This window comes from Amia ocellicauda, chromosome 13 (assembly GCF_036373705.1).
Source record: "Amia ocellicauda isolate fAmiCal2 chromosome 13, fAmiCal2.hap1, whole genome shotgun sequence".
Lineage (NCBI taxonomy): Eukaryota > Metazoa > Chordata > Actinopteri > Amiiformes > Amiidae > Amia > Amia ocellicauda.
The window spans coordinates 22,256,131-22,283,125 of NC_089862.1; the positions used below are offsets into that span (position 1 = coordinate 22,256,131).

General features: G+C 40.5%; 1 protein-coding gene across 6 annotated transcripts in view; it reads right to left on the minus strand.

Moving 5' to 3' along the window:
- Window positions 1-925: 925 nt before the first annotated feature.
- Window positions 926-26,995, minus strand: part of larp1b (La ribonucleoprotein 1B) — a 40,741-nt gene continuing 14,671 nt past the window's right edge. The window contains exons 2-20 of one of the 6 annotated variants that reach the window (XM_066720159.1): window positions 25,008-25,069; window positions 22,401-22,460; window positions 21,172-21,370; window positions 18,770-18,913; window positions 16,817-16,954; window positions 16,240-16,405; window positions 14,039-14,183; window positions 13,016-13,193; window positions 12,227-12,399; window positions 10,831-10,902; window positions 9,489-9,842; window positions 6,647-6,767; window positions 6,122-6,333; window positions 5,511-5,617; window positions 4,968-5,128; window positions 4,479-4,623; window positions 3,665-3,774; window positions 3,085-3,212; window positions 926-2,691 (exon numbers count right to left, since the gene is read on the minus strand). In XM_066720159.1, coding sequence (XP_066576256.1) covers window positions 2,434-2,691; window positions 3,085-3,212; window positions 3,665-3,774; window positions 4,479-4,623; window positions 4,968-5,128; window positions 5,511-5,617; window positions 6,122-6,333; window positions 6,647-6,767; window positions 9,489-9,842; window positions 10,831-10,902; window positions 12,227-12,399; window positions 13,016-13,193; window positions 14,039-14,183; window positions 16,240-16,405; window positions 16,817-16,954; window positions 18,770-18,913; window positions 21,172-21,370; window positions 22,401-22,460; window positions 25,008-25,069 — 2,933 coding nt within the window. In that variant the 3' untranslated portion in view covers window positions 926-2,433. Of the gene's footprint in view, window positions 2,692-3,084; window positions 3,213-3,664; window positions 3,775-4,478; window positions 4,624-4,967; window positions 5,129-5,510; window positions 5,618-6,121; window positions 6,334-6,646; window positions 6,771-9,488; window positions 9,843-10,830; window positions 10,903-12,226; window positions 12,400-13,015; window positions 13,194-14,038; window positions 14,184-16,239; window positions 16,406-16,816; window positions 16,955-18,769; window positions 18,914-21,171; window positions 21,371-22,400; window positions 22,461-25,007; window positions 25,070-26,995 lie in introns of all 6 variants that reach the window. The other 5 variants (XM_066720158.1, XM_066720163.1, XM_066720162.1 and 2 more) reach the window with 5 other exon arrangements.

Genomic DNA, 26,995 nt, shown 5'->3' on the forward strand with positions numbered 1-26,995 from the left:
AATTAACTTGCTGTATTTCCTCACACGCATGAGACCTTCCATTTTCTGCTGCGTAAATAGACTGAAATCACAAGAAAGTGGTAAATTGGAGCCAGAACAAATCCCTGTTGACATCCTTGGTAATGGTGAGCTGTATTAGCTAAAAGTCCTTCATCCTTTAGGCAGTGAAATTACATTTTTTATAGTTTAACTTCAAGTGACAGAATGGGGATGTCCCCATAGGCTGTCCAAACTGGGATGCAGTATATAGGGATAGGCTTGAAAAAAGAGACAGGACAATTAACTCTGCCATATGCTCCTGTGGGATGTTCAGTCTTTCAGAATTTTAAAAATAGTATAAACCCTTAGGCATAGTAGGCCCAGCCCGGTGCAGAAATTAATATATTTGGACCGCCTGCAGTACAACACAGCCAATTGGCTCTTAATGGATTAATGTTCATAGCAGAGTGTGTGTTATGAATTATAGAATAGTCTGTGCTGGTAAATTACACTTATAATTGCGATAACTTTTGCTGTAAAACACTTTTGGGAATCAAAATGGTTCCAAACAGAATTAGAGAGGTTGTATGGCTCCTTTTCGAGGCCTAAAAAATTCAATATATCCCTGAAATGTCACATTCAGAAAGTTTTTTAGATAGGGGTGAGCAAATTAAAAGAAATATATAAAAATTACCTGCAGGAATTTGAATTTCTAAACCTCAAGAACAAAACGGTCGCTTGCTGAGGAAGCATTAACAATGGAGAACCCCGAGTATCCGGCCAAAAGCACTTCTGCCTTGCCTTGCTCTACGTTTTTTTTTAATGAAAGACTTAAGGGGTACAAACAGCTGGCCTGCTGTACTTGTATTACTGCACTGAGATTATAAGATTACCGGAGGGGTTGGGATGGGAACAGAGATGGAAAAATCAAACCGCACACAAGGAATGGCTTTTTACAATTCATTTTGTAGTTTTTATGCATTTTTATAAAATTGAGAAGAAAAAAAAATTACCACAAATTAACACACACACACACACACAATAAATGGGCACAAAATTCATTAAACGAGAAATCTGAAAAGCTGAGTAAATAGTGATTACTTGTATATACAATCTTCAAACCAAATATTTTACAATTGCATCTTCACATGGAGGAGAGATGTGGGTTTGATTATTCTAGATGTCTGACATGGAGCAGATTATGTTTTTTTGCAGGTATCTGTAGGTATGATATTGGAAATACTAAAAAAAAAAAAAACCTTGTTAAACTAATACTAACATTAGTCACCATCCACAATGTTACAGCTAGCTAGTGGATACAGTCAGGTAGACTAATTCAAACTAAAAATTTGCAACCTCCAGTGATTATGATTTTAAATAGACTTCATTCTAAATTAATCCTAAATAAGAATAAAAGAGAACAAAGTTAGATAATTTCAGCCAAAAATATATAAGCACTTTAAGGAAAGTCCCCATCCAAAACAAACAAAAATATGCCCACTAAAATCCTTTACAGCAATAAAATATCTTTGAAATTAAAAATCAATTATTCTACGTGCCTGTAAAGAGACATTCTAGGCATGGAATTAACTAAGGCTAAACCCTCAATTATCATTCAAATTGAAGATTTATTTATATATATATATATATATTTATATATATATATATATATATATATATATATATATATATATATAGCCCCCTGCTGTGGTTTGCATTAAGAAGCAGTGCAATTTGTCCATCGGTGATTCCAGAGAAAAAAAGTTTTGAAAGATATGCAAGCCTCTTTCACCCACATTCCCTACTTGAGCTCTTTTACAGTATAACCATTTGTATAACCCTTTAAGGAAACTCCCCACTATAATACCAAATGCAACCTCTGGGTAACTCATACCCATCACATCACAATCCAGCTCAAGCCAACATGGGTTACATATCCTGTTGAGTTCACTGCAACTCCGTCTAAATTCACGGTCAGGATTAGCTCTGATATCGGCTAAAAGTACGTCAACAGCAGGTGCAAATGAAAACAAAAGCAAGAACATGGTTATCTGAACTACAACCATACTGTCTTCTTTAAGAAGTAAGAAATCCTTATTGAAATGTAAGGCATCCCAAACGTTTTTTTTTTTTTTTTTTGCATACAATGCAGGAATGCATTTTTCTATTTTTTTTTTTTGTAAACTTGTTTAGCTCAAGAAAATCATGTCAACCCCAGTCCCTTGATTCATATTTCCTATGTCCCCTAAACAGTAACTTCATAATAAAAACAAAAAAAAACATGCGATCTCAGTTGACGGTATCTGGACTGGCAAAAATGGGATTTCCTTCACTATCTTTCCTAGATGATGACGATTTGTATCTATTTTGTATTTGACCCCTTGAGCTGAAAATACTGTTAGCTTCCTGTTCTGTTTTCTAATGGAAATGGGCAGCACAGAAGGTGTGAGGTTGTTATTTGCCAGCTGTCTGAGTGTCTTTGGCTTTGGCGGCCGCCGGCTCCGCTCTCCTCCGGTCGGCGTTGTCTTTGGGTGCGTTGTGAGAGGAGGAGGAGGTGGCAGTGGCACTGGGCGCTGGGGGTGGGTGAGCGGGAGCAGGTTTAGCAGCGTTGCCCGGCTTGGAGGAGTTGGAAGGGTGTCTCCGACGGCCCCCGTCCTCACCCGTCGAAGAGGAACGCCGTCTCCTGCGGCCCACGTCCTCTCCCATCGGGGGCTGCAGATGGCAGAGAGTGTGAGTTATGCTGAGTGCACAGACAACTACACCGCCCCCTGGACACTCATTAATCTAACACAGCCCAGCACAGTGCGCACACACACCTGGTAATAAGTTGAAATTGTTCATGCCAACACCAGATAAAGAACTGAGCTGAACTGCATTCACTCTAAATGGGCTTCACTGTTATACAGATATATGAATAAGAATGTGTAAAATGTCACATCAAAACACATTTACTGTATTGTCGCACTAAAGGTTAAACTAAGGCCATCTTCTATCTTAAGACTAAACCGTTTAATATATGTGTAGTGTCATACTGTCCAGAAAAATGCCTGCAACAGCCTGCTGACACTTCATAAAAAAAAACATGCTGAATAGCTACAGACTCACATCCACTCTGAAGTCTTCGAGTCGCTTGAACTTGCTGAGGTGCTTCTGCAGTTTGGGGTCGATGGGCTGGTTCTTGGTCTGAGAGTATTTCAGGAAGGCCCAGAACTTCTCCAAACCATACAGCTGTCCTGGGAAACAAAAAGCAAACCACAGCTTTACACACTTCACCAAGACTGCAATTACTGCGCAGACCAGTTATTAATAGTCATTTAAAAAATCAAAAATATCCCACTCAAGTTGGAATCGTACCCATAATGCCCCAGCAATGACTCACACTGGCGCTCACATGAATTACTCAATCATCTGTGTGAAAATGTCACATTGTTCATACATACACACTTCTCCAAACGAATGAGCTGTCAACCCTGGGGAAGGTGGTCCAATTTTCTAAAAGGTCCTTAAAATTCAGGTTGATTCATGTTTCCAAGAACCGATGCAACAATAACTGCACGTGTCTGTGTGTTTCCCGTTTAGTGCTTTCTTCTAGCATTACACAGTCGTGCTCGTGTCTCTCTCACTGGCATCTCTCTATAACTGTTCCTGTTGCAGTTTCAGTGTCTCACAATGAGATCTGACATACCGGTTTCATAATCCCTGATAGTTTCTTCCTGAAAGTCCTTAAAGATATCTGGCCGGAATCTCCGCTCCAAACCGTAGCTGTAGAAGCGGAAGAGACACTCCAATCCGTACCTTTATTTTTTCAGGAACAAGAGAGAAAGCACAACAAGAAGTGAATACAGCACAGCAATGTTGTTTAGTCCTATAATCCTAAAATGTCTGACTTCTAGGAAACAAGTCAGATAATAACAATAAGCACGCGAGACACAAGAAACAAGAAAACACTGGGGATGGGTGACCACTTGAGTAAAAGGACAGTTTCCCACAGCTGGTGCTAGTTAGGCCTCTTGTCTTTAGAGCGACACCCTCTAAACGGAACAACCCGAAAAACCTGGTGAGCGTACAAGTCAGCTCAGGTTTTGTGTTCATGTGCTGTCCTGCTCTGTCCTCCTCACACCGGCACTGGGCAGAAGCGCATGTCTACAGGCTAAACGATCCCCATTAAGGGCTGATGATTTCCTGCATGTCTCTCTGCCTCTGGGACTACAGAATTACGAGGCATACAATTTTAATGCCAAGCAGGCACGCATCCTGTTACCTCCTCTTTCTGGAGCCAAACTTCACATGTTATTAAAGTTCAATGCTTAGGTCAGACTGTGGGCTTTTATGTTTCAAAAATAAAAATGAATCTAGCATATACAGTGTGCTTCTCTATACGTGGAAGGTAATACACATTTTCCAAAAAGGAGGACTTTTATATAGCCAGAAAAATGTTAGAATGAGCTTGAAAGTGCACTGGCTTATTTTGCTATAAGTGGCAGATTGTCCTACTTTACCTGTAGTTTTCCTTGGCATCTTCTAATGAGTACAGTTTAAACTCCTCGTACATCTTCCTGTTGAAATGGTCTCTCAGGAAGAATGACCAAAACCTGAACAACGTGTTCATTTCCTGGGACTGACCGATTCCCAACCGTTTTCTCTCTGAAACAGACAGACAAAATGAGCCGTGGAAGGGCTAGACCAAATAAAAACTTGCAAAAGTACAAATCTGTACGCTTTCACTGTTTCAGTTATTGTCAGTTGCCATTATATTCTATTTATATATCAAAACACAATAGGTTACTTTTTTGTACTTTGTGACTCGTGGGTGAGGCAAAGTTCAGATTTTGTCTCGCTCCAATACTGAACAAAGGTCTTCAAAATAACAACAATATAAAGAAACCAGGTTGTTTTCAATATTAAACTCAAGTCAGCTGACTTTAAACTAGGCAGTCGTTTTCTGCATTCCAGACTGCGCATTTGTCCTGCTGTTTTGGGAGACTAACCGTTGAGGCACCTCCTGCGGTATTTGTGGTAGACCTGCTGGGTGAAGCCGTTCTCCTGCAGCAGCTCGTGGGACGGGTGCTGGAACTTGGGCAGTGAGTGGGGGGTGCAGCCGTAGCTGCCAACCAGCGGGGCGCCTTCTGAGGGGGAGGCATTGGAGCTGCTGCAGAGCGAGAGAGACACAGACCTGAGATGAGGCAGCAGCACACAGCAGACCCAAATCCTAAGTCCTGGCACAAATAAGTGATACAACATTTTGATCTATACTGCGCTGTACTGGTGGTCCAGCGCTGGATTTCACATGCATTTTTCATTCCTCATTGAAGGGACCAAAACACCTAATAGATGGTCAAATACAGCTCAAGGAGATTAATAGGACGCTGTAATTTTCCAAGCTGTGTAAGATCACTTCCAGCCTAATGCCCTTTTGTTTACCCATAATAGGCACATTATGAAGTGAACATTTTCTGTGGATAAGATAAGGAGACTTTGTTGGAGGGTTCGTCTGTACCAAGTCCAACAGTCACCTTGCCGAGCGGCAGTACCTGACAGAGGAGGTGCGTGGCCGGTGCTCGCGGGAGTCCATCACCCAGCCCACGTGGCTCTCCAGGGGGGGGTTCGAGCTGTGCCTGGTCTTCCTCTTCCTGGGGGTCTGAGACACCAGATTGAAGCACAAACATTTGGTACTACATTTCTTAAGAGTCGCTGAAGTAGTGGGAGTTTAAAACCGCTGGGCACATACTGCCCTAAATTTGTTTATATTGTTCTAAAACAATCCTTAGATGGTTTTCCACTCCTGCAGAATAACTTCTGGGGTAGCAAATAACAAGATCAGTGTTAATCCAGTGTACCTTGAAGTGAATGTTTTACCAGTGAAAGCAAAATTCAGGCTTTGCCTTGCTTTGCTTGATTACCCTTCTCTGTAGCCTAACTGGGTATTGAATCCAGACTGCGTAGCCAACTGTGACACTGACCAAAACAGGCTGCATTGTCATGTCACTGGGATTCATGAATCATTATTACAATGACATCACTTCAATAAACAAACACCATCCTTGTCAACAATTATGCTGCAATGTAAAAAAGGGCCTAGGTAGAATCTCCTCTGAATGTGTTACAACATGACAATTCACCCTGAGATCCCCCCCGCCAATACCTGTCCATCGATGTGACCCCCCTCCTTTACAACAGGGTAGAAGCGTGGGGTTTTGTTGGGGTCCTGGAGTCGGGGAGTTCGGGGGGTCTTGGGCGTTCTAGCAAGGTGCATCGTGGGAGAATCTGGCACAGTCGTTGGCAGGGATCGGGCAAGGTTGGAGCCTGGAGGCTCTGCAGCACCAAAGAGCTTGTTTGCCAACTCTTCTGTTAAATCTCAAGTGGTAAAAAAGAAAGTTACTTGTTAGAGAGTTAGCCTTAGATATGTTTGTAAACGTATATGCAGAAGAACATATGTGCAGGAAACCTTCATAAACCCCCCACATATACTGTGATTCGCAGCAGTCCCACTCCTTTGGGAAATTCAAACCCTACTGCACATGGCGTGGCTTTAGTGTTTGATTCTGAACCGGTAAAATACAGTTGGATTTTGTGCCTTTGCAAAATTCAAATTGAAAAATTGAACAGGGGATTCTTGCGATGTCCAGTGTGACCGCAGTGTCCGAGTCTGTGGTGCCAAGCTCTGTACCTGTTTGAGGTCGGGGCGGGCCAGGGGGCACCTCCTGGTTGGGATCAATGGGAGGCTCAGGAGCCAGGTTCTCAAACTGCTCTTTACTGATCAGGTTCAGCTTCTTGAAGGTCTCCACCTCCTGCTGGTGAGAGGATAGAAAAAATAAACAAGAAAACACAGATGTACATGAAAACAAAAAAATTACAAAGAGCTGAATCATGAATTCAGTATTACCTGGGGACATTTTAAGTCTGTGACACTGAGCCTTCAAACTCAGCACAGAGGCGAGTCCAGAGGACAGATGGGGATTCAGAGCAAACTCATTATCAAGGATCTTCTGAACAATGGCTTTATGAACAAGATGGGTTGAAAGGCCGTTGTTCTGTTCTTAAACTGAGACAATCTGAGCCTGGCACGGTCATGATCGAGTGTCTATAGAAAGCTGTGGCTGAATGGCAACGAGTCAGGACTTACATACTGTGTGCCAACTGATTATTTTTAATCATCTGTAGAGGACTGAATTCAACATACAAATAATAATAATTCACTTAAATTTTGTACCTGATATAATGTAAAAATCGAAATGTCGTGCATTAAGCTTTATGTTGTACTGCCACCATGTGGATTCAAGCTGAATTGCATTTTCTTATCTCTCTCTTATTTCTTATCTCTATAAGCTCCTATCTTTCTATTTGCTGTGTTAATACATGGGGTGTAATTTCCAGATCAGCTCAATTATAAAAAAAAAAGGCTATTGTAAAGCTCTTTCATAATTTATTCTTTAAACAAAAACCTTTTTGTTTTATTTGTTTATGGCACTGGTGATGTAGAATGTAATGCTTCCTGCAAAGCTTATGTATATCTGTAATAGGCAAGGCATCGTAATCTCTGATAAGGAGTTTAGGAGAACGGGTAGTACTGAATTACATTTTCTACTATTATATAATATGTTCTTTTACAATGATGTAAGAGCACAATAACATGACTATTTCTATTTTTTCCCCAAGGGATAGGATCTAGGAAAATAACATTTTGGTTTGATTTGCTTAAGCAAAGATATTCAGGCAAATTGTCACTTTGGAAAAACTACTTGGCTTTCTTTACAAGTCAAGGTAATTAATCAGGAAACAGCACAGCTCCTGCTTACGTCATCACATGAGACAGACCCGGGCTTAGATGGGTGAAAGTGCCTTAGTTCTAAATAGTCTTAATCTAGTTCAATGTACTTGTAAAGAATCAGAGAAAGCTTTACATAATGCTACCCACCAGAACACTACAAGGGTGACCCCCTGCTGCCCTCTCAGAGTTGAACCCTTGTGACACAAGGAAAGCACTTTAACAGGATACAGGAATGCTAAGCAAGAATATACCCCCCCAACGGCTGAGAGACAGACAGAGAGAGCGGGAGAGATTGGGTCTGACTGGAAACGTCAGCTCTTTATCCACTCAGTAATACCTGGACACGTTGACTAGTACTACAGAGTTTTATCTGCACACGACCTGTATTACAAACATACTGACCCTGGTAACACCAGGTGTTCAGCTTTTCACTATCAAAGACCTTAGCCTTGAATTTGTTTGTCTTTTTGCAAATAATCAAATCCAATGAAAAACTGCTTTGTTCTCAGAATGGCTACAATGAACGATAATTCTCAACATTTGCTAACCTAACTGAATACAAGTCCAAGGTGTTTCTCAGGGTCTTCACTGTTTGAGGTGAAGAGCCCATCTGAAACAGGGCACAACTTCCTTGGGTTCAGATTTGCTCACTAATATCACAGCTGGCGTTTCCCTCCTGACCCTGACAGGTTTTGCAATCTGCAGCAGGGTCTCTCAGCACCTGGACTGATATCTGTTTTTTTGCACCTGCTTTCAAAACTAACACGGGGAACACAGTATATTTAGAAAAAACCTTGAACTGGAATAATGAGTGACACTGACATGTTTTCATAAATACTAGCCTTTTAACATAGAGGCTTTCATCTAGCAATGGATCACATACACACACACACACACACAAAATACATATATTAGGGCTGTCAGCGTTAACGAATGCAATTAATTTCAAATTAATAATGTGCTCATATTTTTTAATGCAATTAATTGCTTTTCTATATTCTGAGCGTTCTGTGCACCCGTACTCGAAGCACAGATGCAATCATGATGGTGGAGAAAGGTGGATTGATGAACAGCTGATTCCATTTTAAAATACTTTTGGATGGTGATATGTAATCTCTGTGAAGGTGAATTTCAATAGCATAGAAGCACATCATTTTAGCTATCACCTAAAAGCATCCTAATGTTCAAAGTGCTTGTCAAGGCGGTGTACAGCGTCAGTTATAATAATATAAAAGAGAGCAGCATTACCTTCTGAAGATTTAAGGACTAGTTTGTCTGAGCAACTGGCTCAGTGAGAAGAAATAGGTGGCCTGCAGTACAATGGGTTTAGTTCCTATATTGAGCCTCTCTCTTTCAAAGCCTATAAGATGCAGTGCTGCATTTCTTTGAACTTTATTAACTGTCAGTTTAGTTACACTCATATATGTAAATGTTTTAATGTAATTTTAACGTGCTTAAATATGCGATTAATTACAATTCATTCGTGAAAATCTGAGATTCATCGTGATTACATAAATTAATAATTTGAAGGCCATAATATATATCTATATATTCATATATAACCTAAACCACTATATCTGAAATAACACTGTGGAAACATGACAGGACTTTGCCTGTAATCAGATATGTGCAAAGCCTGCGCTCAGGTCTGATTCCCGTTCAGTAATTTAAATTTGTGAAAGTTATGCTAAGTGACAGGAAGCAGAACCCCTGCTTGTTGACAGCAGTCCAGCAGGCTTACCTTTATGTTGGCGTACTCGATCTCGCTGTCATCCGTCCACAGGTCCTTCTCGTAGTAGTACAGGCCGTCATTGATGGCCTTGGCCAGGTCGGCCGTGATCTTGGCGCGGGAGACGTGGTTTCCGGTGCGGTCGCCGCCAGGGTGCTTGCGCAGGTGCGGTGGGGTCTGGGTGACGATGAGGATCTTGTTGACGTCGTGGTCGTCTATCTCGTAGTCCGAGTCGTCGTCGGACCAGTCGGTGAAGGTGTTCTTGCGGCCGGCGAGCTGTTCAATCTCCTCGTCAAACAGGAAGTCCAGCTCCTCCTGCTCGGGCTCGGACTTTGGGCCGGGCTGGGGGGGGCGCTCTGAGCTCTCCTGGAAGACCGAGACAGAGGAACAGGAGAGAGGAACAGAAAAAATCAACAAGAAGGCACCTTGCATGAGTACACGGAGCTCCTACATGGGTTATGCACTGCATTCAGTGCTGGCTTTTTCGGTTTTCTCAATTTTCCACATGATCTATTTTAATGTTTGTAACATTTTACCTTTCTTTCAATATAAAGCAGTTCGTACCTTGGGATGATTGACATTCAAAGTAAATGGTTTCCATTTCAGGTACAGGAAATCTGAAGACAGATTACCTCAACCACTTCATTTTGGCTAAACAATATTTTGTTCTCAATGAAATCAGTCTTTGACCAGTCGTGTTGTGAATTATTTTTCATTTACATTCACTGCATGAAAAATAAATAAAAATAATAAATTTAAATCTACATTATAACAAATGTCATCATTACGCAAAGAAATGGCCTGAGAAATGGTGTACCAGAAAAGAAACAAGAGACATTAATCTCATACTAGGCAAGCATTATTATTATTATTATTATTATTATTATTATTGCACAGTCATGTTCTTCCTTTAGCAAATATGGCATTATAAGGTATACACCCGTTTTACTTCCTTTTGCCATTCAATTCATAGAAGTGAAATGACATCTTTAGTCTCTATAAATGCAGGGAGACAATGATACAGCCCAGTGTTACCAAAAAAGTGACTGTAAAACACACCTCCCTCCTCAAGATAGACCAAGGAGTAAAATACAAAACATCCTTGAATTCAGTCAGGCAAACTGGAGATAGTGAGTGAGCTTTTTTTCAGTTCTCATCCCTCACATACAGTCAGTGCTGTTTTTTTTGTTTGTTTTTGTTTTTAATCATTCTGCATTTAAAAAAACCTTGTGAGGAAAAATATTGATCAGCCTTTTGACTCTTTAGTCAGGCTAACAGTACGTGTAGTGAGGAAGACTTCTGTGGTCTTCTCCCACAGAATCTATGTCCAGCAGTGGACATCACAATACTCAACTGCAGGAGGGAGAGACTCCGACTTGGTCTCAGGGCAGGAGGGGATACTACTGGGCAAATCATTATCAACATCCTGCAAATAGACAGAAAGACATGGCATAAAGGAAGGAAGAAGCATGTATAGGAGAAAGTGCAAAAGAACAAAAACTGTGAATATGGAAAAAAATAATTAAAAAACAATTATAACACGTGTGCGAGGATGATTATGAGCATTCCAGTTAAAGCACACATACAAACAAAAAGTAAAAACAAAACAGCTGGAAGATAAAAAGTTAACACAAAATGGGTTAGTGTGTGGCGCCATTGTTATGAAGCATGAATAAATACATTTCAGATGATAAACGAATTCTCTAAATACTGTACTGGACTAGTATGCTTTCCCACACTCATTAAACCTCTGGCCGGAAGCAACAAAAACAGACTGACATATAATAAAGAGTTTTATCAGTCTGAAAACCGACCTTTCAATAACACATCTGCAGTGACTGGCAAGGAAAACAAGATCTCTGTGACTTTGTTGCTTGGTTTAACTGTATCCATAGCTACTGCAGGGCTGTACAGACATTACTTATGCTGAATAATAGATCACATTAGATGTTATCAGAACAAGAACAGCACTGCATATGTGTAGCTTGGTGAACACAGTCATCAAGAATTTTCTAATGACACTTTCTAATAACTGCATGACTGATTTTTTTGCATTCCTGAACACTCGTTTTCACAGTGGTTCAGATGACTTGCTTTTTTTTTAACCTTTAATATGTCTAACAAGACTACAGGACTCATCCAAAACATCAGGGCTTCAAGTAGAGAACCTGAGAATGTATTTCACCCCTTTTACAACAGCATCCATCCATCAGACAACATCAATCTCTATCAATAATGCCGACAGTTCAATTTAACTACGATCGCTTCTGGGCCGGAGCTCACAGCATGCTGTACAACATGGGATAGGTGGACTGTAAACATATCTTGGGCAATACAGAAACTGAAGGAAATATTGGAAGGTCAGTTTTTTCCCCTCGAACAACAGTGTAGATATTATTATCTACTGTTCTTTCAATTGCACAATGTAGGTCAACACATACACAAATACTCTACAGCGAGGGGCTACAGTACAGACACATTAATACTGGACGTGACTGGAATCTCATGAAGTGAGTGGCTTCGGCTCAGCTTCTGTGCACCGTTCTCAACAATTACAGGACTACTGTGGAACTGAGAAATCAGACAAAAGATGCCTTGACATCCAATCATTTAGAAGGAACCAAAAAGCAACTGTAGCTAATCCAGGGCTCTATCTCAACTGTCAGGACAGAAAATGGAAAGCATCAATGTCCAAGCATCCTTCCCTGTACGATGACATACAAGACAAATAGCCCTGTGACTCTACCTACCTTTGGCTTGGCAGGGGCGGGGCGGTGGCGTTTCTTGACCTCTATCCAAGGCTCGGACTCCAGGTCGGGCAGGCTGGTGGAAAGCCCCTTGGACATAGACTGCAGGTTGCTGGACTCTACATTCTTCTTAGCCGGCAAGGTACTGCCAACCCGAGGAGAACTAGGGGCTGAGCCTGCAGGGCCAAAGTCAGAGAGCATGTGTTAACCTATCTAATCCACTGCAGTGAGACTCATCCAGTGTGTTTGTACATTTAGTCTTCATCGGTTGCAGAAGTTCTCATGGGGTTTCTTTCCTTCACTAAAAGCATATGTTTCAAAGAAGCTGGTCCTCACATTTCCCCAAATGTACTCAAACTCTACAATGCATTCAAGTTGTTGCCACAAAAACCTTTAATTCGATCATTTAGGATATCCGTCCTACACGAATGCACCTGGGAGAAAGGCTTTTCCACTATTAAGAAGGAAGATGGAAACAGGAGATGCTTCTTCACACAGAGTTGTCACAATCTGGAACAAACTCCCCAGCAATGTGGTTGAAGCTGAACATTTGGGAACATTTAAAAATAGACTGGATAGGATCCTATTAATGGACACCAAACGAGCAGGATGGGTCGAATGGCCTCCTCTCGTTTGTAAACTTTCTTCTGTTCTTATGAAGAAAGAAAAAGCCATGTCCAAAGGAGGCAACTAACCTAAAACAAAGGGTTTTCATTTCACTATTGAAGCTACTACTGAGGGTTTCAGAGTTGAAAGGAAAGTATGAGGCTCAAGGGCCTTTCCAGTACTGACCAGAGGCTTGCGCTGTAAAGGCCTGGCCTGGTATGAACTCTGGGCAGTTGATGAGCTGAGAGAAGTCTGTGCGGGGGGCATCAAGGGGTGGGGGGCCAGGAATGGGCCAGCGTTCAGGATCCACTTTCCTCCGAATCTTCTGGTCTGTCATCTCCACTACGGTGCTGTCCTTCAGTGCCTGAGCAGAAATGCACATTCAGACAGAGCAGAGTGCAACAGCAGCCCTGTGTCTGCCTGCACTGCCTGATACACCATCAACAAACATGCATCTTTAGCAGTGGACCACTTGCTGAAATAACACATACAGAGCCTACAGAAAGTCTACACCCCCTTTTCAAAATGTTTTGTTACCTCATAGCCTGGAATTAAAATGCAGAAAAAAAATAATTATATATATAGAGATATATGTGTGTCTACTCATCCTACCCCCATAACCACCAATTTGAAATGGCTTGGTTGGATAAGTGTCCACCCCCGTTTGTAACAGCAATCCTAAATTAGCTCAGCTGTAACCAATCGCCACCAAGTTAAATGGCCTCCAACTGTTAAATTGTAGTGATTCACACGATTTCAGGATAAATTCAGCAGTTGATGTAGGTTCCCTCTGCTGGGTAGTTACATTTAAATGCATGAAACTCGGAGGCACTGACACAACAAAATGTGAAATAAGTTCAAGGGGGTGTAGACTTTCTATAGGCACTGTATACCTTCTTACGTTAGAGTTGAAAGTTAGTTTTTTTCTTCTTCCACAAATTCATATTTAAAATTTTAATACCACCACCTCATTTTGTCCAATACTTTCTCCCACAAAAAAATGTCAGTTCTAATTTCTTAAGATGTCTGAGGCAATCATACAACTCTTATGTTAAATGTTAAATGAGACCACTAGGTTGATGTCAGCTTCCAAAATGAATTCAGTGCTGTCTGACAAAGTGGTCTGGACTGAAATACAGGTGTTTACAGGAATGAAGCAGGAGTAAAGGAGCAGCAATAAGAGCTCAGGATGTCCGGTTTGTGGGTTACCTCGAAGATCAGGCTGACATCTGTGGTTAGTGCCTGTACTCGGTGAAAGCTCGCTATCAAGGAAATGGGAAGGAAGCCATTCTCGTCCATTTTCCTCCGCAGGAAGAAGTCTCGTTCCAGGTTTTCAGGGCTGAAGTAGTACTCACTGGAATAGAGCACACAAGTGAGGAGGGAGGGGGGGATATTTTTGTAAACATATTCTGACAGTGTGTATGTATATATTACAAAAATATGTAAATCTGCCAACAACCTCTTCATGGTAGTAAATGCATATTTGTATAACAAAGTATACACAACCCTTTATAATAAATGAGAAAAATAAATATTGCTGTGAAACAGAAGGTTTTAACTAAACAGTCAGTCATATTATTTTGTTTGGAAAAGAAAAGTAAGTTCACATTGGGTGTCTGTCAAAACACTGTATGTTGTATAAGTAATCTGCATTAATATGTGCAATTTCCCCATTATTTATTTTAGAATTTTAAAAAGACATCAGTGCTGACAGACAGGAATAATTATGGCACGGCAAGTCATTGACTGACAGACAAAATAGCAAGAGCTGATCAATAACACCACAAACAGTGTACAATAGATGAGGAAATAAATAACAGAGAAAAATAAATACTAACCTTCCCACGCTATGAATAGATTAACTTATATTCCCTTCTGAAGAAGGTATAATGAAGATGATGAAAAGGAAACAAAACAAACAAAAAAACCTTGAGAAATACTCATCTACAAACACCCTCCAAATATGAACTCCAATTTATCTGTATGATTTGGCCCTGGTCCCGAGGGAAACAAATGTGGGATGAGTTATATTCGCTTACTGGCAAGGGAGAAATAGCCTATTTTCGGTGAACAGCCAATGAAGCAAGAAATTACATCTGTAACGTGAAAAATGAAAAATTGCTTTTTTCACTTACAGCCAGGTACCACAGCTGGTACCAGGTTAATAAAACCAGTACTGAGGGAACGGCATTTCCCCTGCCAGCTCCTAATTTCACTTCTCACACCGTTCAGACTGGAGCCTCATCACGTCTCCTTAAACTGAATACAGCAAGCATGCGGCTTCAACACAGCGAAGGGAACTAATTTTAGATCAGTAAAACCCCTGAAGTATGCAACTGACACACTGACAAGGACATGATGATCAGTTTACTGCCCGAGAGCACCGCCAGCTGGACTAAAGCGGGGCAGCAGAGGGCTTACCAGACCTTTAAAGAAAGCTTTCCAACTGTCCAAAACTGATCACTAATATACCGCCTTCTTGTAAGTGACTTTAACTTGTCTCACCGCGTATGCCAAAAGTGTACTTTTATCCAGGAAATGTAAAGACATACAGAAGATAAAAATGTAATGTGGAAAAGAAAAAAGGAACATGCAATCAAATTTAGGGATATTTGTAAAATAACTAGGTATGGAAATATAACTTAAAATCAGCCTTGAAAACAAGGACAGAATTGTATAGTAATAGGAGGAAATGCTTTTTTGGGGGATCAAATTATTTGCCATAAATTTTATATTTCCTCATTGTTTTTTAAATATGTTTTTCTCCTAACACTACAGAACATTTTAAGTTAAATTGCCTATGCGTGTTATCTGCAGGGGGGTTATATATATAGAAAGTCTGTGTGCTGTATGTTGACACCTGAACAATCTATATACAAAGCATTCATGCTTAAATCAGCCAGGGGTTAGAACAGTCATTTCACTGTCATACAAGAAAAGCTGTAGGCTGTCAGCACTATTTATTTTTAGAGAAATAATTGTATACTTTAAAAAGTATGTAAAAAATATGTAAATGTTTACACTGTATGTCAAAAGAGAGGAGCAAATCCCTGAAAACATAGTTAATAGTTAATTTGATCTGGATATGTGTTTTTTAAACCACTGACATTGCCAGGAAGGTGACTTTCAGAAAAAGAGAATGTAGACACTAGGACATCAGTCAAACAGTGGGCCTAATTCAAGGTGCCCTAAGAACTTATAGAACACAAATTGTGTGCCTGCAGGCAAATATCTACCAGGGCTGCATAGGATCACAGAAGAACAGGTTTCACAGGCTACATTAAAACACACTGCCTTTGGGTTGAATGGTCTTGGGTTGAAAGTTTGTCACGGAAGTATAAGTGGCAAAAGCACAAATAGACACCAGAGTTCCAATTTTGTCCAGGCTAGATGTATACACTTTCACTCACATTTGCCGTTTGATGTACTCTTTAAGCAGGCTCTCATCCACTGGGTACATCTGCACTCCAGTTCCATCATCGTAGTAATACATCATGTTGGCGTTGTACTCAGTCTGGTATGAGTCGGAGTCCTCCGAATATTGCCCTCGGTATCCATAGGAGTAATCATAGTGCACTGCAGGCAGGATTGAACAGAGCATTCAGCACTTGGTCACATTCATATATATGCAACAGCAATAAGCAGCTTTGTCTTGGCTGAAAAGCAAATTATGCACTTATCTTGATGTGCTAGGCTGCAGACAGCCATGCAGTAACCGAGCTGCTTGTTCAAAAGTCACCCAGGATGTGAAGAGCTTGGAAGCTTTTGAGATCCCAAAAAACTATTTTTACCTTCAGAAGCCCTTTGTGTTTTTATCATCCAAAACAGAACAACAAATAAAGAAGTAAAACAGACATTTTCTACAGTATTATCACCAGAGAGAGCTCCTACTCTCCCTGCAGACAAATATCAGTTTCTTATTGGTTTTGCGGTCATGGTTTGGCTGTGGTGTCCTGAAGGTGGCTGTACATGCAGAACCATACTCACTGTGCAGGTTTCCCCTGCCACGGCCTCTCCCTCTTCCTCGGCTTCGGCCTCTGCCACGGAAGCCCCCCCTGACGTTGCCTCCCTCACTGCGCACACTCGACACTTCGTCCAGGTCGTCCCTGCGCTCCCGCCGCCAGCCTGTCAGGGGAGGGGGTGACACACACAGAGCAGGAGTGAGACAAATCTCCCAGCACTGGACCCTACATCTCACCAGCTCAGCCCTGCATCACTGCTCTGATCGCTGATCTCACCACCTCAACTGACTTATGTATTATCATTTAATTCACACTTAAGGACACAAAACCACTAACATTTCCATGCTGAATGTCTATGTTCAATGTGATAATGCTTTTCTATCTGTGGTACACCACCAGAGAGTCTAAGTTATTGCCCTAGCCTGGGCTGCCACTCAAATAAATCCTAGTGCAAACTGAGAGCAGTAATTAATGCATGCTTTCAGGTGCAAGTAGTCAGGCTGAGTTTTCTGAGCAAGTTGTTCAATAGGAAAAATGCTCATTTCCCAATGTCTTTGGAACTGATCTTTTACAGAAACATAAAATGGTCTAGAGCATTTTACTTATCAATACCAATTCATGTGCAGGAATAAAGAAAAAAGCAACATGCTGTTGGCACATCTGATGAAATTATTTAATTCACGTGTGTTCCAGCAACTGATTCAGATAGTTCATTAGTGCCAATCTTCAACAGAAATTGATTTCAGTGTTATCACAGCACGATCATGGCATTTTTAGGGCAAAAGAGAAACCCAATTATTCCTCTTTCACTACAATCATGAGTGATAACCTACACCAGTCAGCATGTCTAAGACAACAACTTGGACACCATGGATCTTGAAGACAGCAATGGACTCTGAGAGCAGAGGAGCTCTGGAGCTCTCCTGCTGTAGGAGACAATAATTCTCTCTCGTTCAGTAATGTGCTTTCCAACCATCACTGTAGGCCGGGAATACACATGACCGGCATCGATCATGAAAACCAACAAGGCAGGAATCTGACCTTGGAAAGGTAGAGTGTGGTTAAGGTCAGATGTATGAAAACCCTTTACGTGTCTCATATGAACGACAGATGAATGAAAGATGGGAGACATGAAGAATTGTTTCCGCATGAAGAGAAACCATTCCAAATTCTTAAAATAACTCATTCCTATTCATGGCCACATCTTGGATTGGCTACAAGCTGGTAAATGTTTGATATTATGTTGACAAAGGCTAATAATACATAATAATTAACAATTACACACACATTGGGCCTGACAGTCCATAACTGGGAAATTTTTTTTACTCATGAGTAAGAAAAGCAGTTTAAAATATCATCTTACATTGTGCAACTTTGTGTGAGTAGATAAGTATGTTACAGTATCTATACAAAATATATGTATAGCAATTACTCATACGTAAATCACGAACCAACTTTGGAAAATCAGGCCCATAACATTTGAACAGCATACTAAACTAGGAACTAGTTCACACTTTCAATATGAATTGCCCCACAAGAACACACTTCCACATAATGACAGAGGGAATTCCTGGGCCCTTCTCATTCAAATTGTAGTGCAAGCCTGTAGACATTTTCAATGAGGTATATCTGATGAATTTACATCATCAGTTTTGCGTACCACAACAGAAAGAAATACACAGAAACAACAACAGAAACGAGGCAAGACTTGACTTGAACATCCTAAAAGCACTTCATCGAGTCTAAGCAAAGAAAGCAAAAGTTGTAACATCTGTAGCTTCCCCTGTCCAACACAACGTAGAAAATGAATCAATAAAGAAATTAAGAAAAAAAAAAAGATGTAAGCCTGTATAACCTTTTCTCAAAACGTTTCCCACAGACCTACCTCTCTTCAACGAAGCAGACCATGGGGAGAGAATGGGTACCATGTTGTAATGTCTTGGGCTGTTTTTGGTATGTAAATGAAGGGCAAACTTACTCCTTGCATAATCATTCCTTCTGTTATTGTGCAGCGCCCTGTTGGGTTCTGCGAGCGAGTGCGAGCTGTTTCTGGAGCTGGGTCTTTCCGTGTCGTCCTGACTGGAGTCTTCTAGTGGTAGTGGGACCCATTTATGTTTGTTACCTAACGACAGGCGCAGATTGAGAACATTATTGATTCTTGAGCCTCAGGACAGCACTCTCCTACTGCAACACTGAGAAAGGGTTCCCTAAACTAAAAGAGAAACTCTCCAATTTTAAAAGCAGGAAAGTATAATTTCATTAAAAAAAAAAGCTGTTTGTTTATTTCCATGGTTGACTGTGAGCTTTTCAGAACATTCCTGAGTGGTCTGACTAATCTCTACACACAAATAGCCCTTTCTTTAACACACACACACACACACACACACACACCAGGAAAGCAGCACAAAACTGTGTGTGACCATTAAAAGTTAGGTTAACGATACTCATACATGTATACAAAAATATTTTTGCTCCTGTAAAAATAATAGTTTTACAAAAAAAAACTGACCATTAAATGTTACTAATTGTACAGACTTATTTTTAAAAACTGTATACATGTTGAATGGAATATTTATTTAAGACAGAATTCTCAAACTCAACTAAAACTATAAGAAAAACATACTTATTCAGATTTCAGATTCAGTGTTTTTGAAAAATGTAAGTTAAAAAAAAACAGATTCCTGTTCCTAAAACAAGTATTAAGAGGTGAAATTTTGTAATAATTTATGAAGAAGTTCATAATAATAATTAATTAAATGATATCCTAATAAATGGGAGCTACAAAACACTACACTAATTAGCCCGATATCAAGCAAGATATTCAATATTTTCGGTCATTCCAGGAATGTCAATGAAAGGTCCAGAGAGTATTCAGAAGCTGAATTAAATCAAGCCTCATTATTCACTGAACAGCAGAATTCCTAATGCCAGGGGAGCTGTAGCTTGTGTACACGTTGCATGGATACTAGTAACCTTTATGGCCTGTGAAAGATATAATTTCCCCATGAGCTAAGATTAACACCGTTCTGCTATGCAGGGGTCTCCTTTTCAAGCCAAAAGTAAATGTAATGAGATTTACACTGAGCCAGCGCAGTAGGCGAAAATGCCAGGAAGTTAGTGTGTGCGGAAGGTTAAAAGACGCTGAAAAGCAGGAAAGCAATTTCAGGGAAAGCTGTGGGTCTACGCAGCCACACCTGTGAGCTGACAAATCCTCAAATTCACACTGCTGGGTGTGTCTTCTCCAGCTCCGTTTGAAGCCTGCCGTGGCTTGTACTTTTAATGTTAAAAGGCATCCGAGGCTGTTTGCCAGAGTGCGTGTGCGAGCGCCGTCACAGCTCGGGAGTCGGACGGGGAGAGTACGCTATTTTTATCACGTGTGCGATTTGTGGAGCTCCACTTGATAACAGTCCCAAATCAGACTTCCTTTTAGTCCATGTCCAGAAGAGGTAGAGAGGCCAACATTTATTGAAGAGCAGCTTCAGGTAACTCATGTATTTTTCTATAGATCAGCCTGTGCAGATACTAATTCCCAGGCCCCGATTAACACTGATCCAGGGTTCATACAGTATTAGAAACCTAGATTAATACGCATTAGAGTCTGAGAAACCACTCCCTCAGGCTGTCTCAGAGGCAGATCCTGAAAGTACTATTTTGAAGGGTATGTTGATGCTGAATACATACCCGCAGAGATAGAGATAAATCTTATTTGATTATCATTAAGAAAATATTTGAATTTCAATTCATCTCTGCATTCTGGCATATCTACAGGGGTTTCCTTTTTTTCCTCAATACAGCGGAGAACTTCCACGAGGCATTTAGACAGGTTTGCCATGGGGACAGGGGAACTGAATAAAAGGCTTCACTGTTAGTAGGAGAGAAGAATTAAGCTGTGGAAACTGGGTGATTGGCAATGGAGTTTTCTGTCAAATTAAAAGGCAAAAACAAAGACTTGGGGGAGAAAAAAGGCAGTTCACTCCTGTCCTTACACCTTATTTATCAAGAAAAGTCAGACAATGTGATCGTGTTACAGGGGATGCACCCAGGGGCTGCAGCAATGTTGAGGGTGTTAACTTGGTTGAATCCACAAAAGACATCAGCACCTTGGCATATCAGACACACTACCTGCATTTATAACATACTGTGATCCCACTTCTTTTGGGATTTGTCTCCCCAATACATTGATAACATAATTACAGCTGATGACTAGCGATTCAAATTGACCAAAACACACACAAGTGTGACCCAAATTGAAGGAATTGTGATGTTTTTCTTTGGAATCGCTGTTCTCTGAATGTCTTAACATGTTCGGGTATAGACTGCCTGACAGAACCAATGGACTTCTCTCATGGTAGGACAGGGGGGCAGTAGGGCAGCTCTTACCACCTCTCCTCTTCATGGCGGCGGACTGGGATTCATCATCACTGGGTTTCGGTTCTTGCACGTCTGGCCGGGCCTCGCGGTTCTCTTTGCTCTCACTGCTGTTGTTGTCTTTCTTTTCTGGCTTCTCCTTCTTCTTCTCCTTCTCCTTCCTGGGAGGAGGAGCCTTCTTGACTTGAGTGTTGATGATGTTCTGGTGTTGCTAAAAAGTGAAATGAAAGCTTATACCCGGACCAAAGTAGTGGGCATGTATACCTTAATAAGTCCAGTCTAACTATTACTTAGCTTCATGGGTAAACTGTCAGTCATGGAAGATTTTAGGGTGAACAGAGTGCTCCCTTCCTGGATGTTCTTGCATTTGATTTAGATATTAAAATAAATTAAAATAGTTTTTTCTCATGGTTTCCTAACTAGGACCCACACTCATATGTCCATTTAATTGTATTCAAGAAGTTCTGGCAACAGTCTAAATAAATATATATGTATATATAAATAATATAAAAAATACATCTAAACTTAACAACTGTAGTAAACCTGAACCTCTTTCGAGATTCAGTGTGTTAGATTTGATCCAGTTAGCGGGGTGGATGACATTTTACATATTTAGCACCACTTAACACAGCCACACACAGACCCCTGTGGCAATATTTTGCAAGTTCAACCCAGCTAATTTGCACTGTATTTGGGCAATTCATTTGCTTTGCTATGGTCATGGTTTAATATACCTCTCCATGTCTAACCATGTTTTAGCTCTGCATTTCACAGGGCCTGTGTGCCACACCATTAGCTCAAAGTGATATAACAAAAACCTGCTAAATAAACAGAAGCTGTGTTTATTTTTACCCTTTCAGGGTGTGCAGTCATTTTCAGAAATAGCAGGCTGCAACATGACCCCTAGGAACCCACGTCTGAGCTGTGGGTTACCAACACTGTGGTCTGAGGCAAGAATTTACAATAGAGTGCTGGAGAGGAGGAGGAGGCCGTCTTTGTTTGGACACTAGGATCAGAAGGTTTCCTAAGTGGGGTGCAGGGTTGCAGAAGTCCAGATGGGTTCAAAGGGTTAAAGAGCAACTCCCCTCCACAAATACATACATACACACACACACACACACACACACACACACACACACACACACACACATAAACGCACACCGCACAAGAGTTCTAACTTGTTTAATCAAATCATTATACAAGACTGCTTTTCCAGTCCCTCTAAACCTGTGTTAACTCACCTCTTTGTTGGCTATTTCCCCCGGAGTCGGCCAGTTTGTGATATCACTGAAATCACTCGCCTGCATTAAATAACAAAACAAACAGACAGTCATGACAAAGGTCTTAAGGTCACAGGAGGACATGTCAAAAACATCTGTGTGCAAGACAAGACCATTACAAGTATCAAATACGAAACAGGATATTTACCCTCTTGAGCAGATAATTCAGTGGCACTTATCAGATTAACCAGCAATGATTTGACAGAGATGCTACGGATTATTAAGACTATTGTTTCAGCTTTTGGCAGGGCTTGAGAAAATAGGTTCTTTATTCTTTATTTCAAAACCCCATTCAAATACAGCAAACAGAACAGTATTCATTTCCGATTTTACGACGTGTGAGTGTTGAATAAATGACTTGCAGAAAACTTATCTAATCTAAGATACCATTGGTTAATAGTTCATTTTTCTTGAGGTTGTCATGTTTCAAATTAAAGTCAGTGCTCCATGTGTGTGGAAAACAGGACTGTGTGTGACATTAAACCAACGGTCACACAACACATTTGCAATACACCGTTCCTTCCACCCCTAAGACTGTAATTTTGTAAGCTTGGATTCAAGAGAGGATATGTTTTTGAATCGTCAATACCTCATGAAATCTAGACATCACCTTTAAAGAAAAGTTAGATTTCTTTTGCTGTGTTTTTTAAAGGAAGAGCAATATGTTAAATAAGGTAACTGGAAATGCAACTTGTTGGAAGTCAATATTTATCAAGCCAATACGTAAACTGTAGAAGGTAAACTTTCCACAATCTCCAGCTACATTCAAATTTGTTGAAGTTTGGAAATATAACCTTGATCTGTTCATTCTGAAGTTCCTAAACATTTTGAAACCTGTTTTCATGCAATCAGTAGTTTAAACAAAAAAGGGAAAGGGGAATAGGCCTTTGACCATTGACCTGCTGCCAAACCGTCACAGTAAGGAAAAGGAAAATACAAACGCAATGCCAGGATGTTTCTCAAACTCTGGTATTGCTCACAGAGACGACCCAGATGTCAGCTGCAACACATTTACATGTTTTTTCCATTTTGGAACAAAAGGGAATATATCTGATCTCCAAGGTAAACCGGAGAATCGCTGGAATAAAACCCAGTCTGCCTGAAAGAAACGTGTACGTGGCCCAATTAACACTCCTAGCTCCTACAAAATAATCCTGGTCCATATGTAAGTAAAGTTGGTTTTAAGTTTTTCTTAGCTTCACTTAGCTTGTGTTTCCAGGCACAAAGTAAGAATTGTTTTTTGATCTACCATTCTTATTACTGTCTCATTATATGCAGCCAAGTCATTTAATAGTAGCTTGATTCTTCATTGTGAGTGCTGAAAATGAAAATTATTGAAATACATTCTCCCAATAACCATATTCTGTGCAGAGGAGATGATCAGAATGCACAATGTAGTTTTTGGCCACGTTGCTAGTCAAATTAAAATCTGAACATATCTGTCCTCATGTGAGTAAAAGACTTAAAGGTCTCAATTGATACACTTAATTTAAAATAAAAGAGTGGCTTCTTATGACTCATGAGTACATTCTGAAGTAAAACCAAGGAAAATAACAGGGCTCTTGGTGCTAACACTTAATTAACTACAGGCCCAAATAGGGTCATATCCGGCTAACACCTCCAGTAACTACAGACGGAATTAGCAAGACAATCAGCTAATTCGGACTCCATAATGCCGTGTCTCCCAGGGCATCTGCTCATATGGTAACTTGATAGCAGATATTCTGCTAAGACAGATCACACTTGATTCCTAAATAGTTCTGAGATCTCTGATTACCAGTGAATAATGTCAGTTAGTGTTGACATCAATGCTGCTAAGAAGGCGACCAAGAGAGCAAAGCACAAGATGGTCTGTATTGTAGTACCCGAACCCGCACAGTCCTGCGTGGCTGAAACTGCTCAGTGTCAAGGCCAGCTGTTGGCTCGTCCTGCCTTCCAATTAGATAAATGAGAATAATTTGTCTTCAAGTTGGTCTGCTTTCATTTTTGCACTGCAATTTACTTAAATTCCTAATGACCGGGATGCTTTGTGTGCTTCTGTACTTTTTGTTCAAAATATATTAAGAAATAAAGCTATTAAGGAGGAGAATTAGATTGTGCAAGTCTCTTCCTCTACAATTTAATTTTGTATTTTGCACAAAAAGCACAGAAGCCCACAGAAAGCTTAATGCATCTAGATAACTACATTTTTTTTCAGTCTTCTACTCCCTTTCCTTCAAATGAAGCTTAAATATTCCTTCAACGTGACATCTGCAAATCTCATCGAAGTAAATCTGTAAACGATTAATTATACTGAAAGAAAATAACTTCACCTGCTTTCTTAAATAATTCCTCATGGTAAATAAGCTTAGGGAGGGGGTTCTTTTTGTTCTGTTGAATGGTTTCTGTACACAGTAGGCCTAATTCTTCCATAACTCTCCTCAAACATTCAGTTTTCCCAGTCCACTAAAAATGGGATTTCCAGGTTTCACACTTCTCTGGGATTCAGTGAGGAAAACAGCAGAAAAGAGAGTCTAGTTCACCTCACTCACAGACGAGACCGGAGAGCAGTCTTTGCTCGACTCTTACCTTACTCGGTTTCCAGGTTCTCGGCTTTCCAGCTCGAATCACTTTGGTGGAGCTCTGTTGCTCTGTAAAATGAAACAAAACAGACACAAGCATTTTAAAACAATGCACTGAAGACCCTTGAACTGCTCTGATGTTGCCAAGTAAAAAATCGCATCCAAATCTCTGTTAACATTAAGCACGAAGTGAACTTTTAGTTATGCAGATGTGATTTTAAATCGATACAATAAATTACATTATGAAAAGAAAAGGAGATTAAATGTATTAACCCAGCTGCCTGCTTTGGAACAAAATGCAAATGAAAACGGACAGAGTGCCAATGCTAATATGCAAGTAAATAGATATTTACATACATGTAAGCAATATCTATGAAACTATCTACATTAGTGAATAACATTGTTTCAAATGAAGGTAGTGAAAAAAGTGTGACGTAATTGGTTGATTCACTTTGCCCACTTAAGTTCCATATAAGGTACCATGCAACTCTGGTAGCTGCTGTTGAATGGTCATATATAATGCAGGCCATAACACACTGAACTTCACGTACACAATGTACAAAAAGTACCCATGAACATCAGTCCCCTCAGATTTCTGCAGGGGGTGAAACAGATATTAAAATGTAAAGCCCGTGGCTGGTGTGGAAGGATGTCCAGTATTTCCAGTTTTTGATTTGGGTCTAATACATAATTGCATGCAAAATGAAATGTACCATATCAGACTACTTCCCAATGAGATCCTAATCAGACTGCAATTTGACTATTATCAGGTACATTAAGGGGGATTCCCTTAAAACTGTGAAGAAGCCCTTTTCTGAAACCTTGAATCGCACACCCTGAAAGGACGAAATACAAACTATAGAAATCCTCTCAGTGTGTAAAATCCATTAGTATAATCCCCTGATGCCTATATCTGTTAAAGTGACCAGCACTGGGCAAGATTGCTGGTAGGGACTTCAACCCCCTCCTGTCCAAACTGACAGCAAGAGCTGAAGCAGCAAACAAAAGAGAAGGCGTTAGTCTGGGAAACACGGCATTCGTTTTGATACAGTGTCAGGGCAGATGAGGAGAAACACCCTTCAGACTGCAGTGACAGGCAGCAGCATGCAGCAAAACAGTAAACAATACCACACCTCCTGGTCCAATGCCCAGCCACCCACCCTGCACAGAAAGCCCAATACTGTTCTGGGGCTGCAGTCCATGAGTACAGTGTTATTTTGTTTTTTTGTATTTGTTTCTGCTCTACTGAACTCCATTGGGAAATGAGGAATGCTGTTTTGCTACATTTTTGTATATTGTCTGTCTCCCCAATGAGCAAGAGACGTAGTTTTCCAGCCTGCAGTGTTTCAGAACACATCTGCTTACTACTTAGGGGATCATTTTTCAGATACACCTCTACAGTGTGCGTCATAACTCTGTCATGGCCTGGCCATTCCCTGGACAAAGCATGTTCATGTTATTCTCCACCAATCCCTGTAAAAGCATCCAAGTAAACCCACTTCCTGGGGTTCCCACATACAGAATCTGTGCCAAGAATGGGCTGCAATCCACAGAAACACATATTAATACTGTAGAATTTGTGCTAGCTAACTGGATTCACTGGTTACCAAAACATCAAATACATCTCCTTGCCCCCATGATCAGCACCCCCAATCACGGTGCCCCTACTTTTCCCGCACAACGCTAACCTTGGATCCTAGAAATTACAATAATTCCCCTCAATAAGTCAGATCCCAAAATGATCTGCCACATCCTCCAACACACAAAACTGACAGACACACACACTGCAGTCAAGAAAAGCATAAATAACATGCAAAAAAACACTAAACGTATATGGAAATACACAACACAATAGTCCCAGATTCCTACAATATTTAAGTTGTGTGTGTTGACGGAGACAAAGAGATGAGAGTAATCTGAATATTAATACATTTTATTATAATTTTTTTATATGTAGTTAAAAATAAAAAAAGTGAAAGCAAAAAGCATTAATAC